General features: G+C 40.8%; 2 protein-coding genes across 16 annotated transcripts; one reads left to right on the top strand and one right to left on the bottom strand.

The window, feature by feature from the left end:
* Nucleotides 1-299: 299 nt before the first annotated feature.
* Nucleotides 300-11932, bottom strand: CBX3 (chromobox 3). Of its 3 annotated transcripts, none has more exons than XM_050709246.1 (6): nt 11133-11244; nt 9712-9762; nt 5699-5841; nt 4110-4203; nt 2621-2715; nt 300-943 (listed from the first exon to the last, which is right to left on the bottom strand). In XM_050709246.1, exons 2-6 carry the CDS (start codon nt 9733-9735, stop codon nt 817-819), a joined length of 483 nt encoding a protein of 160 aa, XP_050565203.1. In that variant the 5' UTR covers nt 9736-9762; nt 11133-11244; the 3' UTR covers nt 300-816. The 3 variants fall into 3 exon arrangements, with proteins under 3 accessions (XP_050565203.1, XP_050565202.1, XP_050565201.1); XM_050709245.1 differs by lacking the exons at nt 300-943; nt 11133-11244 and adding exons at nt 9139-9207; nt 11753-11932 and having other exon boundaries at nt 2617-2715; nt 4110-4276; XM_050709244.1 differs by lacking the exon at nt 300-943 and adding an exon at nt 9139-9207 and having other exon boundaries at nt 2617-2715; nt 4110-4276.
* HNRNPA2B1 (heterogeneous nuclear ribonucleoprotein A2/B1) lies at nt 11298-25743 on the top strand. Of its 13 annotated transcripts, none has more exons than XR_004780269.2 (12): nt 11332-11573; nt 16059-16169; nt 16989-17135; nt 18636-18846; nt 19156-19257; nt 19348-19428; nt 19997-20059; nt 20538-20657; nt 20935-21057; nt 21783-21865; nt 23186-23316; nt 24164-24504. XR_004780269.2 is itself a non-coding variant. In XM_035556500.2 (11 exons), exons 1-10 carry the CDS (start codon nt 11544-11546, stop codon nt 21842-21844), a joined length of 1050 nt encoding a protein of 349 aa, XP_035412393.1. In that variant the 5' UTR covers nt 11298-11543; the 3' UTR covers nt 21845-21865; nt 22018-22502. The 13 variants fall into 13 exon arrangements, 8 of the variants coding, with proteins under 8 accessions (XP_035412393.1, XP_035412389.1, XP_035412394.1 ...); XR_004780265.2 differs by having other exon boundaries at nt 11352-11573; nt 19348-19437; nt 24164-24507; XR_004780274.2 differs by lacking the exon at nt 11332-11573 and adding an exon at nt 12203-12527.
* The last annotated feature ends 649 nt before the right edge of the window (nt 25744-26392 follow it).

Genomic DNA, 26392 nt, shown 5'->3' with positions numbered 1-26392 from the left:
GCCGCATGGCTGCTATCTGTGACTTAAACAAGTACCAAAGCACATTCATTTCACAGCACAAAAAAGTTGGCCCTTCCTGACTGAAAAAAAAATTATACCTCAGGCACTGTTCACCAAAAATATAGAGAACCAAAGCCTGGTACTGGTCTGATATTGTCCTTACAGAGTAGCAGTGGAGTAATATTAATCAATCTACCCCCAAAAACAACTTACAGTTAAATACATTACGAATTGAGAGCTTAACATATCAAAAGTTCAGAAATATCATACCGCTTCAAAAGAGTCACAGCCTATCAGTATAAAGGAAGAATATAAAACTATTTTATTGACCACTGTTCACCAGTATTTACAATAAAGTAAACAATATACAGTCTGATAACATTCAAATTACTACAAAGTTAGTTTTCACCTGGTCTTCTTGGGACCAAGTGATCCCAAATACTAAAAAGAATGATTCTACAGGTTTTAAGGGCTAGGTTTGGGTAAAGAAGATACATGCACATCAATAGTATAGAAGACTACAAAACATCTGTGAGCTTGTTTAGACATTCATTATGATTCGGTAATAACTATGGAAGTTTATGAATGTTTTATAAAAGCTTTTACCTAATATGGAGGAAGTAGTAGTATCAAATGCTCTCTCATGATAAATGAAACAAGTTGCAGAAAGCTTTTATTTACTTGCTGTTGATGCAAAACACACTACTACAAAAAAATATCAAATTTGAATCCTGTTAGAATGTATGTTTCTCACATTGCTAATAAATCAAATTTCAGGTTTTAATATTCATATATATAAAAAAGCAATGCAAACAATTATTGTGCTTCATCTTCTGGGCATGAATGCCAAGTTAGTCGCTCTTCATAAAAAGCGATTACGATCTGAGGACACTTCACGTTAGCTTCTTTGGCCAGCACCAGATCTGCCTCATCAGAGTCTTTCCTGATGTAGGAGAGGGGGATTTAAGAAAATGCGTAATTATTAATTCAGTAACTTATTTTCATACCAGGGTACTTTAAATTATTTTAACAACAACGGGTTTCAGGAAGCATACATATTCACAGAAACTTAGCAGCTCTTTATGCATCATAAAATTCTGAAGAGTATTGGCAAGAAATCAGTTTTCAGTATTTCTTTCACAACAGCTATCAATAATTTCCATGCTAATGGCAAGATTTCATAGCCATATCTTCTTCCCCTTCTCATGGTTTTCCTATTTTAAGGAAAATGCTGTTCAAAGGCAACCATTCATACTGTTACCAATTGCAGTACGTAATGAAGTAAGTAAAACTTTGCTAATTTTACTTTTAAAGCATAATCAAAACTTCAAATTCAAAGTGAAACTTTTAACACACAGTAGCATCAGTCTTAAGAGGTGCTATTTACATCCAAATTGTATTAAATGTTTATGCAAGTAACTTGCTGCATTTTATACTGCTATTCCTGGTGCTGTCTTGGGGTAACAGAAAAAACATTCCAATCTGACATGCTTCAGGCTCCTTTTTAAAGTGTATGCTGACTTTACAAATCAGCCTTGTGCTTACGTACTTACATCTACGCTTGTTGCTTACAATCAGTTATGGAAAAACTAACCAATTGCAACTGGACTAGACAAAAATATGCTCCTTTTTAATGTTTTCTTTTGCGTTTTATTCTGCCAACTATCCCGACAGAAATTTGAAGTCATGATCCACATTTTCCAACTCTTCTGAGTTCCACATACTAAAGAGAATTTGAAGAATCAGAAGGGAAGCAGAATCTTCCAATGCACTGATCTTCAACAGTCCAGGTACGCTGTATGACAAACCGATTCTCTGGAAACCACTCAGTTTGACACCATTCAAAAAACCATGTCTTTCTCAAAGGCTGTTGAAAACCACCATTCTTATCATCCCCACCACCTTAAGAAATCTGCCCCCCAGCAAATGCTAATTCAATCTCTTATATTCTCAACGCTGGAAAAAAAACTACCCTACTTATTCACTGCAGAAAGACAAGTCTTCTGCCAACACATTAGCTAACGGCACTGTTTTCCCCCTACCCTCCCAACACCATGAACTCCCCCCATCACTTTTTCCCTGTTATAGGCCCATAATGGCAAACTCCTCCTTCACATTGTTTCTTCATCACAATTTCAGCTTCCTCCACTAGTTGCTTCCAACTTTCTATCCACATGATTGCGTGCAAAACAGTAGGCACTATGTTTGATTCAAAGGTTGGCTATCCAGCAGCTAGATTCTGCTTATGTAAAAGCGGAGTTCGGCCTGCCATTCCCTCAGCAAGAACACTACCGAGATCCATCTTTTCCATACAAATACCATTTTCTCCATATTTTATCTGAATTTCCCGTTCAAATTTCTATTTCTGTAAAACTGAACCAAAAGAACCTAAAGTCATTTTGGTTCTGGACGAAAGGAGGAGTAAGTACTGAGTGATTGCACAAGTTTTGTTTTTTCTAAGAACGCAAGGTTAATAAGCAGACCACCAGCATCTGCCTGCTGAAATGAAGTTGGTTTTTTTTGTTTTTTTTTTTTTTGTTTTTTTGTTTTTTTTGTTTTTTTTTTTACCAACTGCCTGCCCTCCTGTAATACAGACCCGAACTATGGATGGACGACTCACCATTTCATGAGGAACATAAGCTCTCCGCTGCTATCCGTAGCCCCAATTATCCGCTCAGGATCAAGACCCCTCGCAAACCCTCTTGGCTTATCAACCTATTGAGCAAGTTGGAAGATCATTATCTACTTCAAGATAAAATTGTATTTTGGCTTTAGAGCTAGATACATGCATTTGTCTGCATGCGTAACAGAACAAAACAAAATACAGCCTTACATAATTACAAAAGCTATGATTACATATAATAATTGCCTGAAGATGACATTTTTTTTTTCTCATGACTGGTCTTCAGACCAAATCGTTCAGATGCAGAGCAAGAATAAAGGAATTCTACATCAATGTTTCTAGCAGTTATTTCTGAACGCTCAATAGATGAAACAAGCAATCTAAAATCCTTATAGTAGACAAAAAGACAAGGATGGCTATGAAAAGCAACAAAACGGGCAAAGCCAAAACGCAGTCCTGGCAGTGGGAAGAACCTATCCTTTTCAGCAGAACAGACTTGGGTACTTCACTTGGCTTAAGCCAACTGTGCAACTGCACCCACAGGGAATACCTCAACTCCTCTTGGCTCACTGAGATCACACCCGTGGTACAGAATATTACGACTGTTTCCTTTATTATTTCCTCTAGTTTCACAACATCCTTTTCAGACAGTGACCACTACTGCACCAGGTCAAGCCACACAACTGACTTTAAATACTCCAAATAATATTTTGTTTTCTGTACGTCAGTATTCCTTCTGATGCCTTTGAACACCACCCATTTTTGACAGCGCACATCCAACAGCTGTCTTCAGTAAACCACTGCCATTGCCAACCAGCTTCAATTCAAATTTCTACAGTTTGAAAGCTTAGAGAGGAAAATGGGAACTACTGAACACACTTTAATACGTGCGTTATTTCGCACTTACTAGCACTAAACTTACCATGTTCATTCATTTAAACTGTAGGCAAAACCCAAACCTTTATGTGTAAAGGTAGGTTTTCTTCAGTCACCCTTTCTACACTTTCTCCACCATCAAGTCCAGCATAATCTAAATAATTGCCTGGTCTTCACATTTTGCCATCTTCCCACTTACCTATTTAATCATGTGCTTAATCATACAAAAGCCAGAACAGAACTTCACCTTGTTCCATTCATGAGCACTTTGCTCCAATACAAACTGACCCACTTCCCACTGTTTGTCAGTAACTCTCAACCAGTCTTACTTTTAATTATTCAACAAGCATCAGGGGACAACGTCAGAACTTCTGGTCATATAGAGGAACGTCAAGCACTCATCTTTTACCCACTATTTTGACAGTGTCATTGACCACTATGTATCATTACAATTTCCAACAACTGTTCCAGATACTGTGCAATTTTTACAGTTTTAAACCCACGTTTGTTTCCAATTCTCCAAGTCACAATAGAATTTTGGGGGCAAGGGATTCGATAGATAGGAAGAGACACAGGAGAAACAAAGCTTAGCGCACAAACATATACTTACAGAATCACGTTTTTTTCTTTGATTTACTATCATCAGATTCGCTATCTGACAAAGATTTCCTTTTGGCACCATCTGTTTTTTCTTTACCAGCTTTCTGAGAGTTCAGAAAAGCTTCAATTAGCTCTGGACAATCTAAGTTTTCTTCAGGTTCCCACGTGTTGTCAGCACTGAAACATACACACATTTATATAAAACTAGGAAAAGAAGAGAAACATAAAGCTAGCCACATGGCTCACCTTAAGTAAGTCATTTTTTTCTCATTACGTAAGTCATCTTTCTTAAACCTAAGGATGCCTCTCTCATTATCTTTCACAACCTTCACATATTGAACATTTGACGACTGAAAGAAGTAAGCTCTGCTAGTGTGAAGAATATTATTCATCTCTTCTTAAACTCAAGGTACAGAATAAGCAGCTCTGTTAAGTCCTTTGATCTTGGCGGGAGCTCAGACATTCAACTCTCAACCTACCAAAACCTACCCATTGAATTAAACCGACTCCCCTCCTGGTTCCCCTAAAGACTGTCCCTTCTATGTACCAGAAATGCTCTCAAAAGCAGTCTCTGAGCACTGAGCTTAACTGTATCTCCCTTCTTTCATTGACTACAGATAGCAAAGCTCCAGGTCTAGGGCTGGCTACTGCAAATGCTCCAGTGAGCACGTACTCCATTAAATAATTGTTTAAGTTGCCCATGAACATTTCCTACAACAATTAAGCACTTCACCAGAAATCCTCATGTATAAATACTGACACAGTACTACAGCACAAACAAGGTATCAACACATTTTTTTTCAGTTACTAAAACATATTTTTACAACTTTAAACCAGACCCCTGCATACTAAACACACCGCTGTTTATGCGCTCATCTTTGCGCAGATTTCAGGTGACAGAATTGCAGAAAGTTGCAATGCAACTGCTTTGCGAGACACACAACAATAAGGTAGCTGTACATGTAACTACTTATGTTCAAACGCTAGGTTATATAAACATGCGATGCATCCCCTTTTTTCAGCTGGTAAAGCACAGTTGTGCTTATACAAGGTCTGGGAAAGAGACTGACAGGTACCTTTCGGGTATGTCTAATTAAGGCAACCATGCCAGAGAATTCCTTTTGTAAATTCATCTAATTCGAGAGAAGTTCAAAAAAGTAAACAATAAGCAAAGTATCTGCCTTGAATGCACTACTTCAGAGCTGCCTACAGTTTGAATCCCTGCAAAATTTATTTCTCAGAAATAACATTCGTTCCATCCCATGTATAAGTATACCTATATTATGACAACTGTCAGTCTAGCTTAGCTTGATAGATATTGACACAAGCTAAATCAAAGAACAATGGCAAAAGAATGATCACCGAAGACTTAGTAGGAACCTTGGAGCATTTTTACGAAGCATGAACACTAGGCTAGATATGGTCTATTTTATTTTCATACTTGACTGCCCCACTTGAATACATGTTTATGGATGCTCTCCCCTCTCCACTCTTTAAAACGCAACCCCCATCATCCAACGCCCCCATCCACGCAGTTATTTCAAACAGATGGTTAGTATTTAGCATTGTATCAGAAAAAAATACCGGGGAATGCCTTACTCTGTAAAGCCTTTCCATTTCAAGTAGTATTCCACCTTTCCATTCACAACACGTCTGTCCAGGACTTTCTCCACAACAAATTCTTCAGGCTCTGCCTCTTCAACTTTTTTACCTTTGCCATTTTGTTTCTTTCCCATTTTGTGCTACAAAAGAAATTCACATTGTCATTATTCATTCTCCTGCTTTACACAGTTACTTCACTGGCCAAATCCAACTTTGGTCAACAAACAGCAAGGAATGGTGTACTTATTCACACTATAGCCAGAAGCTCAGACTCCTTTCACGTTAGTGCATGAGGTCGGGTAACCTGAGCAAGACATGTTAATATTTTGGGTTTTCTTCAGTCACTTAACAAGATACCCAACACTTAACAACAGTTTTTATAAAGGTGAAATATTTTGTCCATACAATCAGTGCCTCCACTCCCCTTATAAAATTCATTCCCAGTGCTACATGCTTGAAATTTTATAAAGCTTCTGTAAGTTAACTCTACGCCTGTGAAAGGGCAGAGGGCAAGAAACAGCGTAAGGCAGAGTAAAGAAAAGTTATAAGGGAATTGTGAAAATGCATAAAACGGAAAGGGGATGCTACTCAAAATAAAAAGTGGTTACTACGTTTTCCAAAAAAAGGAGAAGCTGATGGGAGCAAAGTTTATGATGTAGTGCTACTATAAACAAAGTATTCAATAATGAGTGATAATTATTGAACAGGGTGCATGCTCCAGGATGCATGCTAGGAGCATTCAACTACTGCAGTCCTTTCTCATTCTTAGCCACGCACCGATGTAACTTACATTCAGGTGTCACAAAGGTGCAAAACTTTAAGACAGCTACACTTAAAGTACAGCACTTAACATGTAAATGAAGTTTTGCTAACTTAAAAAACTTTTAAGTGTTTTAAGTTTACATTTGATACTTAAAATAATATTCTTCAAGTTCTTAAAATAAATATTACATCCACATCATCCTCAAGGCATTCCCAGTTTAATAAGGCACAATTTAATAGTTATAGAAGGACACATTTCAGAATTTCCTTGTTTGCAGTCTTGAAAAGGTTGGAACAGGTCTGTAACCTTGTCATATTACATTTCTGGAGCATTAACAGACCAAGAACAGTTTGGTTGCCATTTTGGATTGCTCCTTATAGGGAAATTGTTAAAATGGCAGCCATAAATTAACGGGAGCATTATTAAGCTCCAAAAAAACTATACAGTCATGCAGCACCCTAAATGAGAACTACCTCCTCACTAATGCACTTCCATGATTTTTGCTTGTTTGTTTCTGATGTGTAGGATCACTGATGTTTATGGCATTTTTCTAGCCTTCTCTAGAATTAACGTGGGTTAGTTTGCGAATACTGTGAAGCAATTTTGAAACTAATTTTTAGACTTTGCAGAATTCTGTCTTGATGTGGTGAAAGGCAGAAAAAAATATCGGTTAGACGCAAAGAAAACTGTCTTCTTTTTGTAAACTGAAGAAGCTGATTCTGTCTTTCCAAAGCCTACTCTTTGTGCTCTTCCTTTTTTTGTAATCAATTTTTCCTCTCCCTCCCCAAAATACCTTTACCTTTATGGTTAGCAACCCATAAACTGAAGGTGCAAACAACAAAGTAAGGCAAGGAAAAGGTTCAAGTTTCCCTTTCAAACAGCAATTTTCTATATACAACGTGTGTGACACTTGTTTTGATTTGGGAGTATAGAAGGGATTATTTAAAACAGAGCATGTATTTCCAATTAGATTTTAACTGCCTGCATACTCCAGGTGTATTTTGGAACACAGTATTCATGTCTGAGAAGCGTCAACTCAACCACACTGGCTTTTTTTTTTTTTGCCTGCACATGAAAAAAGAACGCAAGACCAAAATTAAATAAAAACATGAATATGCCCAACTCATCTAAGAAGGCAGCTTATTTCAAGAAATTAAAGTATTAAAAAGAGAAATGGGTAGAGATGAAGAAAACAGCAACAAAAAAAAGGCAGGAAAAAAAGTGACACAGACTCACTATAGCATGGTATTATCATACTAATTATTGGCAATGAAGCAAGCAGGCTACAGGTAGAACATCTCAATCTGTGTTGCCTGTTGGACTGAAATTCTCTAATTCAATGGAAGACCGTTTTCTAATATTGTTTTCAGCTTCACTCATTCTTGTCACTTAAATGGTTTGGACCTCTGTATGAAAGTAACCTCTTCATTTCTGAAAACTTTTAAAGACTTTAAGTATCTGTATAATCTTCCATAGAAGAAAATGAACATTACGGATCTGTTTTTTTTTTTTTTCCTTGAAGTTCAGTAAGCAAAAGCAACGTCAAGGGTACGTTGCTTTTCGTTTTATATATTAGGGGTTTAATTACATCTTCTGAACAGCACTACTTTCCGAACTCTTCTTGAGCCTTTCCAACATAGTAAATAATATCTAACTGCAGTGCCTGGAGAAATATTGAACGTTCATTAAAGAACTCTAAGTTCTGAGATTATACAAGCCCATGTAAATCTCAGCTAACAGGTGAGTGCACTAGCTGACTCAAAAGGTACAAATGTCCAATAGAGCCCTGAAGAGTCCCTTCTTTAGGGTGACCTGTTTTGAGACTTAACTTGGGCATTTAACCGCTGGATACTCATCTGTGGCGCATTTCCCACTCTGCATTCAGAAGCTACGTGTGCCAGATACAGATGTTCCTCAGTGGATAATCGCTCTTTCTTTGAGGGGCAATATTAGAACGCTGACATGACATTGTGGTGAAGTGTTTCAAGATACAAGAGGTAACAAAATCAGAATTAGGGTTCCAGAGCTGAGCTATCCCCTAATATATGTAAGTTTTGCATGAACTACAAAATGAAGCAGAATTAGTTACGGTTCCCATGGGAACCATAACTGATTTTCCTGACCTGTGCAGCAAAACCCTGAACAACATCAAAATATTAAAAATACTGCATTCACAGACTCTTCCCCATCCCTGAGGCACCTCCTCCCTGGGCTGGCTAACCACTACACTTCCTCAAATTAGGGAAAAGCGGGCAATCAATTACTGACATAAAGTTCAGACATTCATCTTGATGAAATCCTTACAGCTGTTTTTTATCATATCATGTAAAGCAAGCACCGCGCTGCACTGTGAAGCCATGAGTTGATGCAAGTTTTTAACGTGCCTCAATCTGGGTCAATTAGCAACCATTTTAGGAAATTTAAGAACAGGCCTTTTGAGCGCATTGCAAGTCAGTTGTTCTGCTACCCAAATGGTGATTTGTGTATATGCATTCTTCCTTAGCTCCCTGCCTCAAGCAACCTTGGACGCATCTCATGCTCTATTTTTTCAGTTCTTTCACGTGCATGTATCTATGCACATATATATAAAATAATTAATTAAATGGCAATTAAATCAACTTTTGCAACCAACTGCCCTTAAAAGTTCGTATTTTAACATCAAGCAAAGCTTTACAGGACTTGAGATCCATGAATGCATCATTAAAAAGGTCCAGGAGGGGTTGGCATCTGATAATCTCTGCTCCTATGAAATTCAAAGAAACTGTTATTTGTTAACAATCATTTAAGAGGGCATCTTAACTACACCACATCATTTCCCAATAGTTATTTTTCTTCTGTAAGGACTACCTTTTCTCAGACAATTAGTTTTTCCTGAATAAACTAGAAGAAATTAAACAAATACATTGCTTTCATTTCATTTTTACATATACGATAAATTACATGGTATCCTGAAAGGAGGCTAAAAAAATCCTTAGTGTTTTCTACTGTAGGACACATGAAATTGTGCAGAGCCTTTTTTTTTTTTTTTGTCTTTTTCCCAATGCATCTCTGCAGAAATGGCAGATTTGTTAAAGCCAAAGATAATGTCCTTTCTAGTAGCCTTACTTTCTGGATCTGAATTTTTGGTCAGAACAATGCTGGGGAGGGGAGATGTGGATGTATCTTTTAAATGGAGATGCCAAGTTATAAGTTTGAAGAAAAATATGTTGATTAAATCCTTACATACTTCAGGTGTGCATGAACTTACCAATGTAGTTTTATTGGAGGCCATTTTTATTGCAGACTTGCAGAGCTTTTACTAGAAAAATGCATGACAATTAAAAGGAAGTTTACATTACTCAAAGAAAGGCATCCCAATACAAGCATGGTCCTTGTTCCAACCCCCATGTATTCATTGCATATAACATTTCTAACACGGATTAAATCCAGAACAAAAAGTAGATTACTACTTTGTCCGGCATAACCCAGCAACACACTTTTACCTAGCCAGGATAATTGACACTGACAAAGTGGTACATATGGTTGAAAAAAGGCTTTTCCCAAGGCCTACTAAGGCACAGAGATGTTTCTAGGGAAAAGGGGGAGGACCATCAGGGATGCTTATTTCCTTAAGCCCAATGGAACTAGAGTTCAGATTCTAGCAGTTAATTAAAACACACACTTGGATGTGTTAACTGTGAATCTGGTGGGGAGCAGCTACACATCTGCAGTGTAACGGAGTCACCCATCACTCTTACGTGGTAGTGAGTCCTGATGAGCAAGTATTTTTCTTAATGCAACTGTAACGTTGCCTTCTGATTCTCAGGATTACAAGAATTCAGGTCCTACGCCAAAATTAGCTCAGCTAAGGTGTACAGATTTAACCTGGGCAGATTTAACCTGTGTCGACCACAATCCATCCCCTTTTCCACGGCATTTCTCATTACCGGCCACCTCTTTCAGCGTGCATTGTCCCTGCCCCACTGCCAACTATTAAACTTAAGAATTCCACATAAGCCAGGGCAAGGCAAAAGAGAGAAGTCCTCCGAGGCCAGCCAAGCCCCCCGGGCTCCCCACTCCCGCCCCGTTCTCCTCCGGCAGGCCCGGGGGCGGTGGGAGCAGGGCCCCTCCGGGGGCCCCGGCGCAGCGGGGCTCGCCTCGTCCCCGTTTGAAAGGAAGGAGAAAAGGCGGGGGGGGGGGGGGGGGGGGGGGAAGGGGAAGAGCCAACAGCGCTAACGGAGAGGAAAATAAATAAATAATAACAATTAAAAAAAAAAAAAAAAAGGGAAATAGTGTGTGTGGAGGGTGCTGCACCCCGGGGGCCCCCCCACCCCACCCCGCCACGTTTCCCCCGGCCGGAGGCTGTTGGCGGAGGCCGGGCTGCGGAGGCCGCCCCTCGGCGCTGGCGGGCTCCGGCTTTGTCTGCCCGGCGCCCCCCTTCTTCCTCCTCCTCCTCCTCGTCCCCCCCCCCCCGCTCCTTCCTGCCTCCCCCGCGGCACAGCCCGCGGGGCCGCCCCCCTGCCTCCCCCTCCCCAAGGCCTGCCGCGGATCCCGCCGAAAGGGAAAAAATATATATATATATATAAATAAATATAAAATAAAAAAGGGGGGGGGGGAAAGCGGGGTGCCGGCCCCGAGGCGGGGGGCCGCGGAGGGGAGGGGAAGGGGGGGGAGCTGAAGGATACAGACTTCAATGGTGCTCGGCCGCGCCGCTCCCCCGTCTCCTCGCGGCTCTCGCCCTGCGCGCACTGAGCGGCGGCGGCGGCAGCGACATCCGAGGGGGCTGGGGCGGGGGGCGGGGGGAAGGCGGGGGGGGGGGGGGGGGGAAGGGAGGGCGGCAGCGGCAACAGCAGCAGGAGGAGGAGGAGGAGGAGGAGGAGGAGGAGGAGAAGAGCGGCGGCGCAGGGCGGGCGCGGCGGCGGTCGGGGCTGGGCTGGGCGAGCAGTGCGCGCCGGCGGCTGACGGGGCAGAGCGCACGCCGCCGCCTCCGCGCCAGCTGCGAGCTCCTACCGTCGTCGCCGCCGGCACAGGAGGGGGGCCAAGACGTCTCTCCAACGGGGGGCGAGCGCAGGACCGCGCCAGGCGTCCAAAAGAAGGAAGATGCCTCGCGGCGACAGGGAGAGCGACTGGGTGAGCGGCGCGGGGCGGCCGCCGCCATTTTGGCCGGCGCCGTGAGGGAGGCGAGGAGGGCGGCGGGGCCCTGAGGAGCGGCTCGGGGGGCACCGGCGGCGGCTCCCGGGGGTCTGTTGGCTGAGGGGGGAGGAGGAGGAGGAAGCGGGGGGCGGCCGCAGCGCCATACCGGCACTCACCCTTTGTCGCGGGGCGTGTGGGGAGGCAGGGAGGGGAGGGAGCGGCCCGGCGCGCCCCCCCGCTGCGCTCTCCCGGGCCGGTACCGCTTCTTCCCGCCCGGCCGTGAGGGGAAGGGGCCGCGCTACCGGCACTGTGGGGGGTAAAACAGCGTTATAGCCCCCTGCGGCTAATTATAGCCCCCCGCCCTGAGGTGTAGCGCTTCGGTAATTTCCGGAGGGGGGGGGGGGGGGGGCACGCGGTGCCGAGCCGGTTCGGAGCCGCTCGGGCGCGTCTCGCGGGTCTCTTCCGCCGTCGGAAATTGCCGAGCGGGCTGCGCGGTCTATGGGCGCTGCGGCGTTTTCTCTCCGGAAATTGCCGAGCGGCCGTCTGGCCCGCTTCGGAGAGTTCCGGAAATTGCCGAAGCGAGGCGAATGGTCTCCCGGCCGCGCTTCGGCTCTTTCCGGCGGGTGCCGAAGCGGATGAGCTCGGCGACGACGGCTCCTTCGGCTCATTCCGGAGACGGTCATTCCTAGCGGAGCCGATGACTTTTTATTACGTGATAAAAACACAGAGGGGCGTTACACAGAAACACTGCCCCTTCGGAGATATCTAAGCTCCAGATCCGAGCTTTTTTTATTTATTTTTTAAACCGAGCCATCGGAAGGCAGGAGGAGGAGGAGGAGGGCGCTAGCAGTGCGCGGAGCTCAATTTCAAATTACGTAACAGCTCAGGCGGCCATTTCTGACGGGTTGCGCGGTGCTCCCGGGCAGGAACGCCGACACCATGAAGAACATGGTACGTGGGCAGGGCGGCGAGCGGCTCCTCAGGAGGGCACCGAGCGAACCTCCCCGGGACGAGGGGGGGCTCGGAGCGGAGCGGAGCTCCCGCAGCGGGGGGAGCGTTAGCGGCGAGGAAGGTTCTGGAAGCGGCCGTTGGTGCTGCCACGCAGCCCTCAGAGGAGGAGGAGGCGGCAGTGGATCTGCGGGCGGGCGGCGGGCTCGGGAATTTGGCGGTGGCTCCCGGCCCGGCCGCGGGGGCTGGTCAGGGAGCGAGGCGCGGCCGGGCCGCGGTGGCGCCGCTAAGAAATGGCGGCGCGAGGGGGAGGGGGAAAATGGCGGCGGGAGGCCGGGGGGGGGGGCTGCGGTGCTCGGGTGTTTGCGGAGCGGGGAGCGGCTCCTGCGGGCTCTCCCCCCGCATAGATCCGCAGCGGTGGGTTTCTCCGCCGCCCCAGGGGTTCATCTGGGGTCGACGTTTCCGCAGTCCTTCCCTTTTTCCCTGCTCGCTTTCCCGCCGCACCGCCGTGGCTGCGGGCGGCGGCAGCTGCCGGGCGCCATTTTGCTCGCCCACTGCGGGGCCCTGCCGGCCCGGGCGCCGCCACATGGCGGAGCCGCCGCCGGGGCTGCGGGGGGAGCCGGCCTGCGGGACCGCGGGGATCTGCTCCCTTGAGGGGGGCAGCGGGGTTACTGCCTGGGCTGAAGAGACGGGAGAGCCTTCCTCCTTAGGGCCTGCCGGCCTTTTGGCGGGCTTGGCCATTAGCTGTTGTGAGATCCCACCCACCTCTCGCCGTTAACCATTTTGGTTACTCGAGCTCCCAGCTCCGCAGAGCTCTGCGGACAGCTCGGCGTGTTTATGCATGCCTTACTACTACGTGAAATGCATCTTATTGCTCTGATGGTCAATTTTCCAGTAAAGGCTTCACGTTTTTCCAGTTCTGTGAAGCGTCGATTTAAGGCTACGAAAGAAGGTTTAACACAAACTCTAATGAAGATGCCAAGGAGTTCATAACATTTTCTCTCTCGTTCTGTTCCTGCCACAGCATGTACTATGGAAACTTCTAAGGAGGTCTTTCTTCCAGCTTTTATACTGGGGGGTGTGGGAAACGGGTAATGGGTTGTGGTGTTTTTTGTTTTTTGTTTTAAAACAACTCAGTGCTTTCATCGAGATTCTGAGAGGGACTGGCTTAATTATACTTTATATCAGGGATGTTACCGGTTCAGCGTAAATTTAGGATTATCAAAGATTGCTGGACCCTAGTGGGAGTTTAATCCCAGATTGTAGTCAGAGCCTCCTAAAACTGATACGGTTAAGACAGTCCCTCTCCATTGAGCAGCTGTGCGTGTGTATGAGCGGAACAGCGTGTTTAGGATATTGTCGCACAGAGATTTCATTTAAGAAGCAGTGAATTTCCTTTTTGCCACGTTCAGATGTGTGTGTTTAGATGTTGCTTCGGGTACAGCATGTGCTCTATGACAGATGTATGAATTCTTAGAAACTTCCCAGTGTTTTGCTACTCTGTTTAATGTTTATGAGTAATGCATGGTATATGTTTGCCTTTTAAAAAGTGAGTGTAGTTGTTACAGTCATCTCAAAGATGGCGTTACTTTTTGAAGCTATTGAATTACTATTTTTAAAAGTAAGTAATATTTATTGGAAGAATCACTGTGCCTTCTAAATTTGCCTGATTTTCACGTTTTTGTATCCTAGTTTTGTTATTAGACATAAAGGAATTGATTTTATAGGGAAAAGTGTCTCTTGTGGGCCTAGGAAACTATAAAGTAGTCCCTAATCTTCAAGCAGTTGTACTGGAGCAATTTAAAGAGAGGTTTTCTGACAGTTAGTTGCGGGTTTTTTGGCATTTTAAGCAATCGTTGCTTAAAATTTCTCTGCTAGTCTGCTCAAACGAGAAATGATGGTGTGACTTAAGTCCAAGTGTGGTATGCAGCATGCTTTCCTTTATTCCATTTAGGAGATGATATGAAAGCATGGGTTTGTTGCTTTAAAACTCAATCCGATCTAATTTTAGTCATCTGCACAGTGAGGAGATACTACTAGCTTCGTGTGTGTTTCTTAGAAGAAAAAATACCTGGAATCTGCTGTTGGATGTCGTGCTTTTAAGTGATACTGAAATCAAATTTTCTCAAATGCAATAGTTAATTGGAGGGGGAAAAATGGATTTTATAACGGTTGAGTTCCGTGTCAGCTGGTAATAGGCCAATAACAAAAACTGATCGGATGTTGTCTCTAGTAATTGTGTTCTTCCATGTTACGTGTTTTTACATCATGCCTACCTTTAACAACCTCAGAAACCATGTTGGTCTTCCTGTGGGCTGGCTTAATGCTTTTGAAAGCATTTGTACACTGCACTTTTTTTTTGCATTGTAGATGTTACTTTTAAAAAAAAAAGGCAAATGTTCTTCATTTTTAAGAGTGACCAACCAGTATGAAGCTGACATAATCTTTGCATTTGAGTTCTCTTGGGATTAAACCTGGCAGGACAGTTGACTCTTATCAAACAAGACGATGAAATTATTATGTTCTGTGAAAGGGGGTTAATATTCGGTGTTTTTTGTTGTTTTTTTTTTTTTTAGTTTGGTATTTGATGTGTGGACTAGTGAAATCTATGATACAGTAGTATTCTTGCTTACAGTGATGTGCTATCTCCTTAGTATAATTTTTTAGAGGGTTGGAAGGTTGACATTTTGTGTTACAATATTGCATACAAAATAGTAAACGTAATAGCTTGTGATTGGTCTTGGGCTTTTTTAAATGACACAATTGTCATTGTAGGTAGTTCTGCTGAATAAGTTCAATGAAAATTGCTCTGAAAAGTAATAGTCTTTTATTGAAAACATACTTTGTACCCAAAAGGGAAATGTAATGTTTCCACTTAGTTCTGATAGCCCCGATGTTGAGAGGGAATGCAGTTAGCACTAACTCTGGTTCAGAATGCAAAATACATTTTACAGGTGGTCTAGCTTCCTTCATTTTAATAATTAATGAGGGGATATGAATCAGTGACCCAGTTGAGAACATATTTAGCCATATTTATTCATATTTGTTAATGGTTTGGTTAAATAGTATCCATGTGCAATAATTTGAGCCATAATGATTTTTAAAAATGAATGCTATCTGGAATAAAAAGAGGCAGTTCAAATGGATTTATGTTATTTCTAATGAGGACGCTTTGGTACTTCGGAGCGTTTTTTTCTCCAATGGGGTTTTAAAAGGTGTCTGATACCGGTCTTTGAGAGGACTTTTCTCCTGGAAATATTTAAATTTGGCCCTTCGTTTTTAATATTTGGAGGGAGAGATGGGAAGAGAAGCGCATTATTAAGATCTGTTTCATAAAGTTGGACCCAGAGAATTGTGTAAATTGCTTAATTTCTTGAATACTGGTAGAACGCTTTGAAGAGCCGAACCTAATTTTGAGAAATGTCTCTTAGTGAAAGTTTTTGACTTCTAAGAAAGTCTTACTTACTGTCTGATTATGCTGGTGCAGGGCAAGTATTGTAAATTATATTAATGTAATCATTTTTTCTGTGATAGAGGGAAAAGGAGCAGTTCCGCAAGCTGTTCATTGGCGGCTTAAGCTTTGAAACAACAGAGGAAAGCTTGAGGAATTACTACGAGCAATGGGGCAAGCTTACAGATTGCGTGGTAAGTTTGGCATATTAATGCACAACAGTGACATGGAATGTGTAGAAATTGTAAAAATGGGGAGTTGTTTTTTGAACAGCTTAACAAAGAAAGCGTGCAGTTTTCTTCAGTGTACATACAGTTGGTTCATACGTAACAACGTATCAAAGCTTTGTGCAGGTTTCCTCTGGCGAAGTGTGCTGGTAAAATTAGCAAGCATTCACAGTCTGTTTTTTGTAAAATCTCTCATTATCTTCAACCACTTGTTACAACTGTTCAAAATGCACTTCAAGCGATGACACTGCAGTTAATTAGGGAGTACACAGAGCGTGATTGCATCTGCAACAGTGTGATCTGTAACCTTTGGTAGAAAGCTGATACCATGGTAAGCAGCCCCATGAACCTGGGGGAGGATGGCTTTCTGCAGCCTGGGATCTTCTGTATGTTTATTTCTTCTATTGCAGAAGTCGTTCCACTGAATTTGTTCAGGAAGCTGTAAATCCATATTTCATGAGCCAATTTTTAAGCGTGCTCTTCAGGGAGGTTGGAAGAAATGCTTGATTTTTAGAGAAAGCAAATATAAATCTAAACACGCATCGCTGCTGTGGGGTTTTTGTTGGCAGTGTTTCTGAGTTACTGGTAGAGAATTAGCGATGTTCTGAATTTCTGTGATGCTAAGCAGTGCTGCTTGTGTCCTTGATAGCTTGCTGCTTCATATATAATTGTATTTTGAAACCAAGAAATACTCGAATTAGGTTTGTATGTTTTCTCCAAATATTGTTACTCTTAGGCTTCACATGAGACATGTAGATGTGGTTTAAACTTGTTCATTGTTTTTAGGTAATGAGGGATCCTGCAAGCAAAAGATCAAGGGGGTTTGGTTTTGTAACATTCTCCTCAATGGCTGAAGTTGATGCAGCCATGGCTGCAAGACCTCACACGATTGATGGAAGGGTGGTGGAGCCTAAGAGAGCTGTGGCTAGAGAGGTAAATACGGTTTTGAAAGCAGATATTTGTGCTTTGAGAAATGAACCTCTGTTTTGGTCAGATTAGGTACACTTCATTCTTACTTGAAATTGTCTGGGCTTATGTACTCTTGGTTAAAGGGTGTGGCTAGGGCACCGTTCCCATGCATTTGGTTTGTTAATTGACTATATTACATAAACCTCTATTATTATAGTAAATTCTTAGTTATTTTGGTTATGAATCATGTCTGCAAGGGATGCAGCTGGGGCCTGGAAAGTATTGTTAGCTGAAACGTGTTGAATGTAATTATGCAAATTCCAAACCAACTCTTCGCTGGAATGATTACTGTTCAAATTAATGAGCTCCTGTCAGTCTTCTGGGTATTTTTCAAAGGTGACTGAAGTGACCAAAAATAGAGAGCATAGTGCCGAAATTATTTAATTTTTTTTCCTTCCCCAGGGGTAGTGTTCAAAATCAATCTAGGGACTACTCACATTTTTGCTTCAGGCATATTTGGTTTTAAACTCCAGGCTATAAATTAGGTGGGTGCACAGGAAAGCAGCATAGCATACCTGTAGGCTTTTCAGCTGGGTTACTGGGGCACAGAAATACTTCAGGAGCAAGTACAGATTCTAGGTGACTTCTGTTCGCTGCCTTGTCAGAGCTCTGGGAGGATTTAACCAGTTCACGCATAATATTTGAACCATTTTTTTAATGTATTTCGATTGATGAACTGGAATTGAATGAAGTGCCCCATAGGTCAGGGAAAATGGAAACAACCACAACCATTACTATTATTAGCGATTCCAGTTTTCTTTACATTCCCTGAAGAATGCAGGGTTAATTAGTATTTGGGAAATCATAATTAAAGCAGTGTATGTACGCATAAAGTATTCGTAAAGTTCATACACACAAAGCTGTTAACAAGCTTTAGGGCTGTCATACTTACCTACTGCAGTGGCTTGAACATCATGCTCAAAACAAAACGCTTTTTTCCTTTTTAATTCTATTGTTTTTTAAAGGAATGTGAGGAGTTGTGTATTTGTATTTTGAAGAGACTAAAGAGCATGACTGTACTTGCTGTAGTTGAAGCTTTGTTGAAATGTGGAATGTGGGCTTCACTGCTGATGGAGAGGTGGACAGAGGAATCTGGTGCACTTCCATTTTAATTAAACCAGAGCACGATTTTTAATTTTCAGTTAGTGGATGCCTTCAGTTCTTTCAAGTAGTTGGTTGCACATTTTTCTCTCAATCTACTTAAAGGCTTTTTATTTACCTTTAGGCATTTAATAGCACTTGAATGTGTGTCTTCATCAGGGTGTTTAAAACTTCCATGCAGGTTGGGGGAGTAAAAGCATTGCCTTCCACCCTACAAAGAGGTTTTAGGGACATACACTGTAAGAGAGCAACCTCAGTGTCTGAAAGTTTTAGTTTATTAGTATTGCATGCCTGAAATCCTGGCAAAATAGCAATTGAAAAAATGGCCTTTCTTTGTGGTAATTTGGAGTATTTTTGTAACAGGAATCTGGAAAACCTGGTGCTCATGTCACTGTGAAAAAACTATTTGTTGGTGGTATTAAAGAGGACACCGAAGAGCACCACCTTCGTGACTACTTTGAGGAATATGGAAAAATTGACACTATTGAAATCATTACTGACAGACAGTCTGGTAAAAAGAGAGGGTTTGGATTTGTTACATTTGATGACCATGATCCTGTGGATAAAATCGTATGTGAGTAATCTTCACGTCACTGTTCCATCTGGTAACGTTTACAGTCACGGTAATTGTGTGAAGCTAAGTTTTTAAGTGCATGAATATTTGCCGTGCCATAGTTCTGCTGAGTTGGGTGGGAACACGTATTTTAAATAATTAGTGGATTCTTTGTTTAAATATATTTTTGGTATTCAGGGTTTTAAAACGATTAGATGAAAAGTGTATGGATTAATTTGGAAATTACTTCATTTTTGGTAGTTGGCAATTCTTGTTTGTTTCCAGATGAGTATTTCAGTGCTCATCATATTTTATTTCTTGTGGTTACAGTGCAGAAGTATCACACCATCAATGGCCATAATGCAGAAGTAAGGAAAGCTCTCTCTAGACAGGAAATGCAGGAAGTTCAGAACTCTAGGAGCGGGAGAGGAGGTATGTGCAAGTAACACTTAGCGCTTTATAGTTCATTTTTGTGTTCGCTTCCTGTGATTTCACTGCTTTAAAACTTTCAACTGTTAATAGGGAACTTTGGTTTTGGTGATGCACGTGGAGGTGGTGGCAACTTTGGTCCGGGGCCTGGCAGCAATTTCAGAGGGGGAGCTGGTAAGACAGGCATGTTTGTAGCACTTTTTTTCTCATTTACACCATCCTTCAGGTTTTGGGTAACTTTGTAAGCTACTTCTGTTTACTTTAAATGCAGCTATAACTGCTGAAGTGTTGTGTTTTTTTTAATTTTTATTTTTTTAAATAACTTTCAGACCTCTTGCATAGTATGCAAATTGACTGTGTGGCTATTGATGTAACTCAAGCGATCTAATTTTTAAAGCATTTTATTAAATGCCAAAATTAACGTAAACTCAATGATTCTGCTAAGGAATTTAGAGACTTCTTGTCTGTAATCATATGCAGCACTCATGAGCTTTATGGTGGAGGGGTTCTTTCTTGAACACGGAAATGATGTGAAAGCTAACTGGATGTATGCTATGTCCAAAGTGAACTCAGTACTTTATAAATGCAAGAGGTAAAGGAATGATTAGATGAGGTGTTTCACATACATTTTTCTAAACCAAGTGCTTGTGAGATTTGGTTCTTAAGGTCATAGGGGTTGGATAACAAAAGAATTCACTTAAATTCACCTGTACCAAATGATCTTTTTTTCTTCCTCCAATAGATGGATATGGGAGTGGCCGTGGATTTGGTGATGGGTATAATGGATATGGTGGGGGACCTGGAGGTTAGTTTACTTCTGTTGTGGGGTTTTGTTTTTGCTTTTTTTTTTTTTTTTTCAATTTTTTTCTTCATTCTGAAATGCTTATACATTCACTTACTATTCATATAAAACTTATTTCAATTGCCAAAGCTATTTTGTTGGCTTTAAGAAGCACACCTAGTTGTTGGCTCACACTATAACCATGTGGTTTTGCCATATAAAGATGCATCTTGATGACTAAGTATGCCCTTTTCTTTAGAATGGCAGCATTTCTTAAATTGTCTGGAAAAAAGAGATTCAAGTCTCTTCATTGATGCTTTTAGGCAGTCTGACTAGCGGGTTTTATTCACAATTCAGTTAGGGTGGGAGTTGGATATGTGCCTTCATAAAACTACCACCCTTTTCTTCCTCTGTAGACTTGTAAACAGAAACATATCCTCCATTTAGAATCGGGTTGCCTTCTACACTGAAAAGTTTATTTTAAAGGATTGTATTGTCATAGGTGGCAACTTCGGTGGCAGTCCTGGTTACGGAGGAGGAAGAGGAGGATACGGTGGAGGAGGACCTGGATATGGCAACCAGGGTGGGGGCTATGGAGGTGGTTATGACAACTATGGAGGAGGTAACCTACTGGCTTGAAAGGATAGAGTGTTTCAGTTGTAAATTAGTGCAAGTTGCTTGAGATTTGGGATTTGAGATTGAGAGTGGGTGGGGTTAGCAAGATCAACTTTCCAAACAGTTAAAAAAAAAAAAAAAAAAAAAAAAAAAGGCAGCTAATTTCATATGCTGCTGGAATCATTGTATGATCTTGTGTTTTCTTTAAATGTATAATAATGAGGTAATTCCGTGCGTGTTTTAGCTTATCTGGGCATTTCTACTCTCTTGTGTTGATAATGCAGGCAATTACGGAAGTGGAAACTACAATGATTTTGGAAACTACAACCAGCAGCCATCCAATTATGGTCCAATGAAGAGTGGAAATTTTGGTGGCAGCAGGAACATGGGGGGACCATATGGTGGAGGTATTGTTTGTGTCCTGATGTGCCTTCGAGCCAAACAGAGTGGGCAAGCTCTGGCTCTTTGGGGAGGTGGGAGGGAAGACTGATGGGTAAAAATAGCTAGATTCTTCAACAACAAACAGATGCACAATACCTGTGTTTGTTCTGTGTAGTATGTGAGTTGGCTACAATTTTTTATTGTTCTTGGGAGTGTAAAGCATGTACTGGGGAAAATGCATCCCTCTCCCTCCCCCCCAACTATTACAACATGTCTTACAGATACCGATCTGTAAAGATCTGTAGGAAAACTTTATCTTTGCTTTTATTGCATACTCTTCATGGTCTACTCTATACTCCAGTTAACGTCCACCAAACTTCCTGAGATTTTTCCCATTTCCCTTTTGTTTTAGTGCCACTTCTTTTCTGTCACTTCCTGCTTTCAGTTGTCTAAATGTTATTTAATATGGTGTATAAAGCCTGTGAAATGGAAACTGAAAGAAGAAACCCTTTCTTGGTCTCAAGACAGTATAGGGCATCAAATTACATGTGGCCCTGCTGAATCTTCTAAGATTACAACATGTGGCAGTTTTTTGGTGTTAGTAAGATGCAGACAGTGAAATGTTAAAATCTGTGTAGGATATCTCTGGAAGTAAATAGGATGCTAATCTTGATAGAGTGATCAGAAGCATTTTTGATTTGAGAAGTGTACAGATGTAACTCTTCTGTTGCTTGTTTTCCTGTAATTGCAGGAAACTATGGTCCAGGGGGCAGTGGAGGAAGTGGTGGATATGGAGGGAGGAGCCGTTATTGAGCTTCTGCAAGCTTGCCATGGGTAAGTATGTTTTTAAGTGCTAAAATTGCAGTGATTCGTGAGAGTAGCTGCAGGAGTTAAAAGCTTTTTAGGATATTATCTTTCCTTTAAAAAATGGTTAGATGAATAATTTCATAACCTATTTTTTTTACTCTTTACTTCTGTTGAAACAGGCTTCACTGTATAAATAGGAGAGGATGAGAGCCCAGAGGTAACAGAACAGCTTCAGGTTATCGAAATAACAATGTTAAGGAAACACTTATCTCAGTCATGCATAAATATGCAGTGATATGGCAGAAGACACCAGAGCAGATGCAGAGAGCCATTTTGTGAATGGATTTGGATTATTTAATAACATTACCTTACTGTGGAGGAAGGATTGTAAAAATGCCTTTGAGACAGTTTCTTAGCTTTTTAATTGTTGTTTCTTTCTAGTGGTCTTTGTAAGTGTAGAAGCATTCCTTTGATAATGTTAAATTTGTAAGTTTCAGGTGACATGTGAAACCTTTTTTAAGATTTTTCTCAAAGTTTTGAAAAGCTATTAGCCAGGATCATGGTGTAATAAGACATAACGTTTTCCTTTTAAAAATTTAAGTGCGTGTGTAGAGTTAAGAAGCTGTTGTACATTTATGATTTAATAAAATAATTCTAAAGGAAATATTGTGTAATTTTAGATTTTTTTTTAATATTGTAAAATAAGGCAAGGAGTGGGTAGTATAAGGTCCCACAAATAATATAAAGCTATTGTTGTACATGTAAAATTAAATGCTGGTCAGAAAAAAAGTATGTTGTCTGTAAATGATCAGATTTAAATATCTAGATAACTTAAGGGATATCTCTGCAAGGAGAAACACGTTTTTAGATCTTTTAGATGCTGCTTCTTCAATGGCAAGGAAAGGAAATATCCCCAGCGAGGTACTCTTCCAGGGACACAGGTCTAGTACAAGAGAACTCTTGAAAACGTCACTAAGTTCAGCCAGTCTTAAAAAGCTGCGCTGTATTTCTGCAAAGCTTTAACTACGGTAGTGTTATAAGGATGCCAACGAAGGCTGAGGGTGTAGAGCAAACTAGTTCTAAGCATCAGTTAAACTTCTTTAGGTAAGATCTTATTTACTTTTTCCTTTCTTAATGTTCCAAAAATGAGAAACTAATTTTATATGACAGTATTCTTTCAGTATAGTGATTATCATTATGTAGTTTAACATAGCAATAAATTGAGTTAACAATTACCAACTGAAGAGAAATTTGTGAATCCTGTTTTCTTGTATTATTAAATTTTTTACAAACAAATTTTTTGTTAATTTCAGCTACTTAACATATTTTTTTCCTACTGGAATCTAGCTATGATATGAACCCTGGACAAGCATAGACTGCTGCCACTGTACTCTGCTACAGTTGAACAAATGAGACCTGCAAGTGTCCATTAGTAAAGCTTTGCAAGGGTTCCATCCCTGGTGTTGGTAGTTAAAATGGTAGGTCACAAGTTAATTAAATCATACAACTTTATTTTTGCATCCTGCAACATTTTATTTTTCTTGGGAGTCTATGCATTATGGTGGTTGCAAGGTAATGCAATGAAGGTAGCTCTGTGCTGTTGAAAATGAACTATGTTGTTATGTGTCTTGTCTACTGTAATCTGTTTTATATAACACATTTCATCCTGAAGGTTCCCAAGTAACTTTAGACTGTTTACGTGTAAGGAAAAAAATTGCACCACAGAATACATCTGCCTCTGTGAAGGAATGTGTCGTCCATTCTTATAATAGCAACTGCATAAGCAGTTCTTTAGGAGGGGAAGTGAAAACTTCAAATGAAACTGCAGGTGGTATTTTATGAGTGTATAATGTAATTACTTAATCTGGAATTTGGCTAGAATGATGAGGTTTCCACCATTTTTTATAGTTCTTGCAGCTAATAAACCTTAGTGCCAAATTCAGTCAGCCTTACTCGCAATTGCATTCGATGTTTGCTCCTCAAATTAATGAAAACTCACCAACTAATGAGTTATTCAGAGTATGGGTGGCATACTCTATTAGATCTGTTTTTTAAATTAAAATCAACAAAACCCACCAAGAAAAAACAACAATAACAAAAAAAAATGCCCACACCCTAACTTCAAAGTTCCATTGCCTTTGACAGGCTACTACCTACTGAAGAACGTGGACTCAGCTAACAAAAGTCCTGTTCCTTTTGTGTTAGACACACCAGTGAACTGCTTATTACTTTTTTTTAAAAAAATGGCTGAAGTTCCCCTATTGGTAATTTGGTTTAGACATATGTGATAAACATCTTCAGATACACTTTTTTTTTCTTTGGCAGGAAGGTGCCATGCTGCAGGTAACTAATGAAGAAGTGGTCAACCACAGAAACGCTTCAAGAAATAAGAAATTCTGTATCATCAGAAAATAGTTGTTTTTGCTGCCTTCATTAAAAAAAACCTAGAGGTTAAATGAATACTGATAAAATATCACAATTAGTACAGCTCCCTGTAATGCTGGGTTTTTTAAATGATAGTAATAATTGTCTTGTAAACCTTTCGAATAAAATCCAGATTCGGTAGGAGAAACAAATTACTAATGTTAAAATAGCAAACATTCTGTGAGTTGAAGGTTTAACTACATATTTTTATAACTTTCATAGCTTTAAAATAAAGTATTTTTATACCAAAATAGTTCTAGTGTAATGCTTAATAAAACTTAGTGTGTGTCTAACATTAAATAACGTTGATGTGCAGCTTTTAGACCTTCCATGATTTGAAACACGCCATTTTGAGGTGGGTTTAAAAACCACGTTAACTTGGCAAGTGTATGCACAGAACTTGTACCTCTGAACACAGGCACCTGTTCTCTGTTGGGAGAAACAGTGCTACACATGAAACATGCTGATTATTTTTTGCTTTTGGACAAAATTGATTTAAAATAAGCTATGTTTTTTATCATTTTTTAAAAATATCTCCTCCTTCCTGTTAATGAAACTAACCACAAGACAGTTCATCAAAATGTGTTAGGACAATAACTTTATCCTTCTTACCTATAAAGAGCTTTTAGCATCAATAGTGAAAGACGGAATGGAAAAAAGAGTTCCTGCTGTACCAGAACTGTATTACTGATAGCTGCATCTTCTGAAAAAAACAAGCATGAGCTTGGGAGAGCTCCGGTTGGGAATGTATTGCTTACATAATTTATTCTAAACTTGAAATGTATATGCTTAATATTAGTAAAACTGTGACGTCTTTAACCTTCTTTATATAACTCAGAAGTACTACTTAATGATTCAAAAATATTTTTTGTATGTTTTTTAAGTTGAAATTTGAAATACTTGCATAGGTGACCAGTGGGCTGCAACGGAAGCAGAAAATGAAGACATTCAAAATCTGCTTTATTTTGCTCTTTCCAGCAGAATGAGTTGACCAGTTGATTAGGAATTTGCCTTCTTTCCTGGAACTTAGATTCTGGTTAATGGAAGTTTTCTTTACAGTTGACAAGTCCACATTCACATCACATAACTGAAAAAGTACTTCAAAGGGGAATATTCTTTCTGTTTGATGTGTATGCTTTTTCAATAGGTTTGCAACAAGGTTCCAAAGTTCCTTAATTATGTATGTTACATTTTCCACGTGAATGTTTTAATTTCCATCTACTGGGAATGGGCATTAACTCTAGGGGGTAGTAGCATGCAAAAACTAAGTTACTGGATGTCTGAAGTCTTGAAAGCTTGGAGCATTTGAGTAAGTTTCCTGTTGTCTTACTGTTAAACTTCTTTGATTTCTTTTTCTTGGTGCATAACAGTTAAAGCAAATGAAAATCGGTGTTTTGCTGATGAGTTCAGTGAGACGTGTCATCGAGTCGACCTAATACAGCTAGCATTTCTGAATAAAAACTGAATTGGTCAATTACTGCTCCTTAATTTTTAGATAGTGTGTTTTTTTCTTTTTAATTTACATCCCTCTGTGGACTCACCTTTACTTTGAAAATGGAAAGTAATGTTGCTGTTTGGTATGTTGAAATACTTTAAGAAAACTGAAAATCAGGTTGTCAGTTGTAGCCACAGCTTGCCAAAGCAAACCTTTGCCGCAAATAAGTTGAACATGCAAGACAATATAACTTGTTGGTAACCATTGTTGGGGTGGGGGGGTTGATAAAAATGCAACATTACATGATTGAAGCACGCTGGACTTGCATGTATAAAAAGTGATGGTGAAAAGAGGTTAATACTGGTTAATTCCACCCATGCAGACTTTGTGACCTCAGTTATTTACAATGAAAATTGAATTTCATTCACAGTCCCTGCTACTTGAATTTTAAGTGTTGTGTTGAAAATTGTTTAGAAAATGTGAGAAATTTTTCTTGATACTGTAAAATTAGTAGGGATGGAACTCCGTCGTGTAGGGAAGATCACATTCTTTTAGTCTTGATTAACATACATATTTTCTGGGGGATGAAATATTACTGGGGGCTGGGGGAGGGGTTGTGAAACCAAACCCCCAAAAACACACGTGAATTCTGAACAGTGCTGTCAGCTGAGTTCATTTTTACAACTTGACCACAT

The sequence above is a fragment of the Cygnus atratus genome, chromosome 2 (genome assembly GCF_013377495.2).
Source record: "Cygnus atratus isolate AKBS03 ecotype Queensland, Australia chromosome 2, CAtr_DNAZoo_HiC_assembly, whole genome shotgun sequence".
NCBI classification, from domain to species: Eukaryota; Metazoa; Chordata; class Aves; order Anseriformes; family Anatidae; genus Cygnus; species Cygnus atratus.
This window is presented reverse-complemented; position numbering and strand designations above follow the sequence as displayed.

Excerpts from the sequence above, each read along its gene's own strand:
- HNRNPA2B1 (XM_035556499.2), top strand. The coding sequence starts at position 11,544 with ATGCCTCGCGGCGACAGGGAGAGCGACTGG. Across the intron at positions 11,574-16,058 it reads GCGACAGGGAGAGCGACTGG|AGGGAAAAGGAGCAGTTCCG; the intron begins GTGAGCGGCGCG and ends TTTCTGTGATAG. Across the intron at positions 20,060-20,537 it reads ATATGGTGGGGGACCTGGAG|GTGGCAACTTCGGTGGCAGT; the intron begins GTTAGTTTACTT and ends GTATTGTCATAG.
- CBX3 (XM_050709246.1), bottom strand. The coding sequence starts at position 9,735 with ATGGCCTCCAATAAAACTACATTG. Across the intron at positions 4,204-5,698 it reads AAATGGAAAGGCTTTACAGA|AAAGCTGGTAAAGAAAAAAC; the intron begins GTAAGGCATTCC and ends CTGAACTCTCAG. Across the intron at positions 944-2,620 it reads CTTATGTTCCTCATGAAATG|GAAAGACTCTGATGAGGCAG; the intron begins GTGAGTCGTCCA and ends CTCCTACATCAG.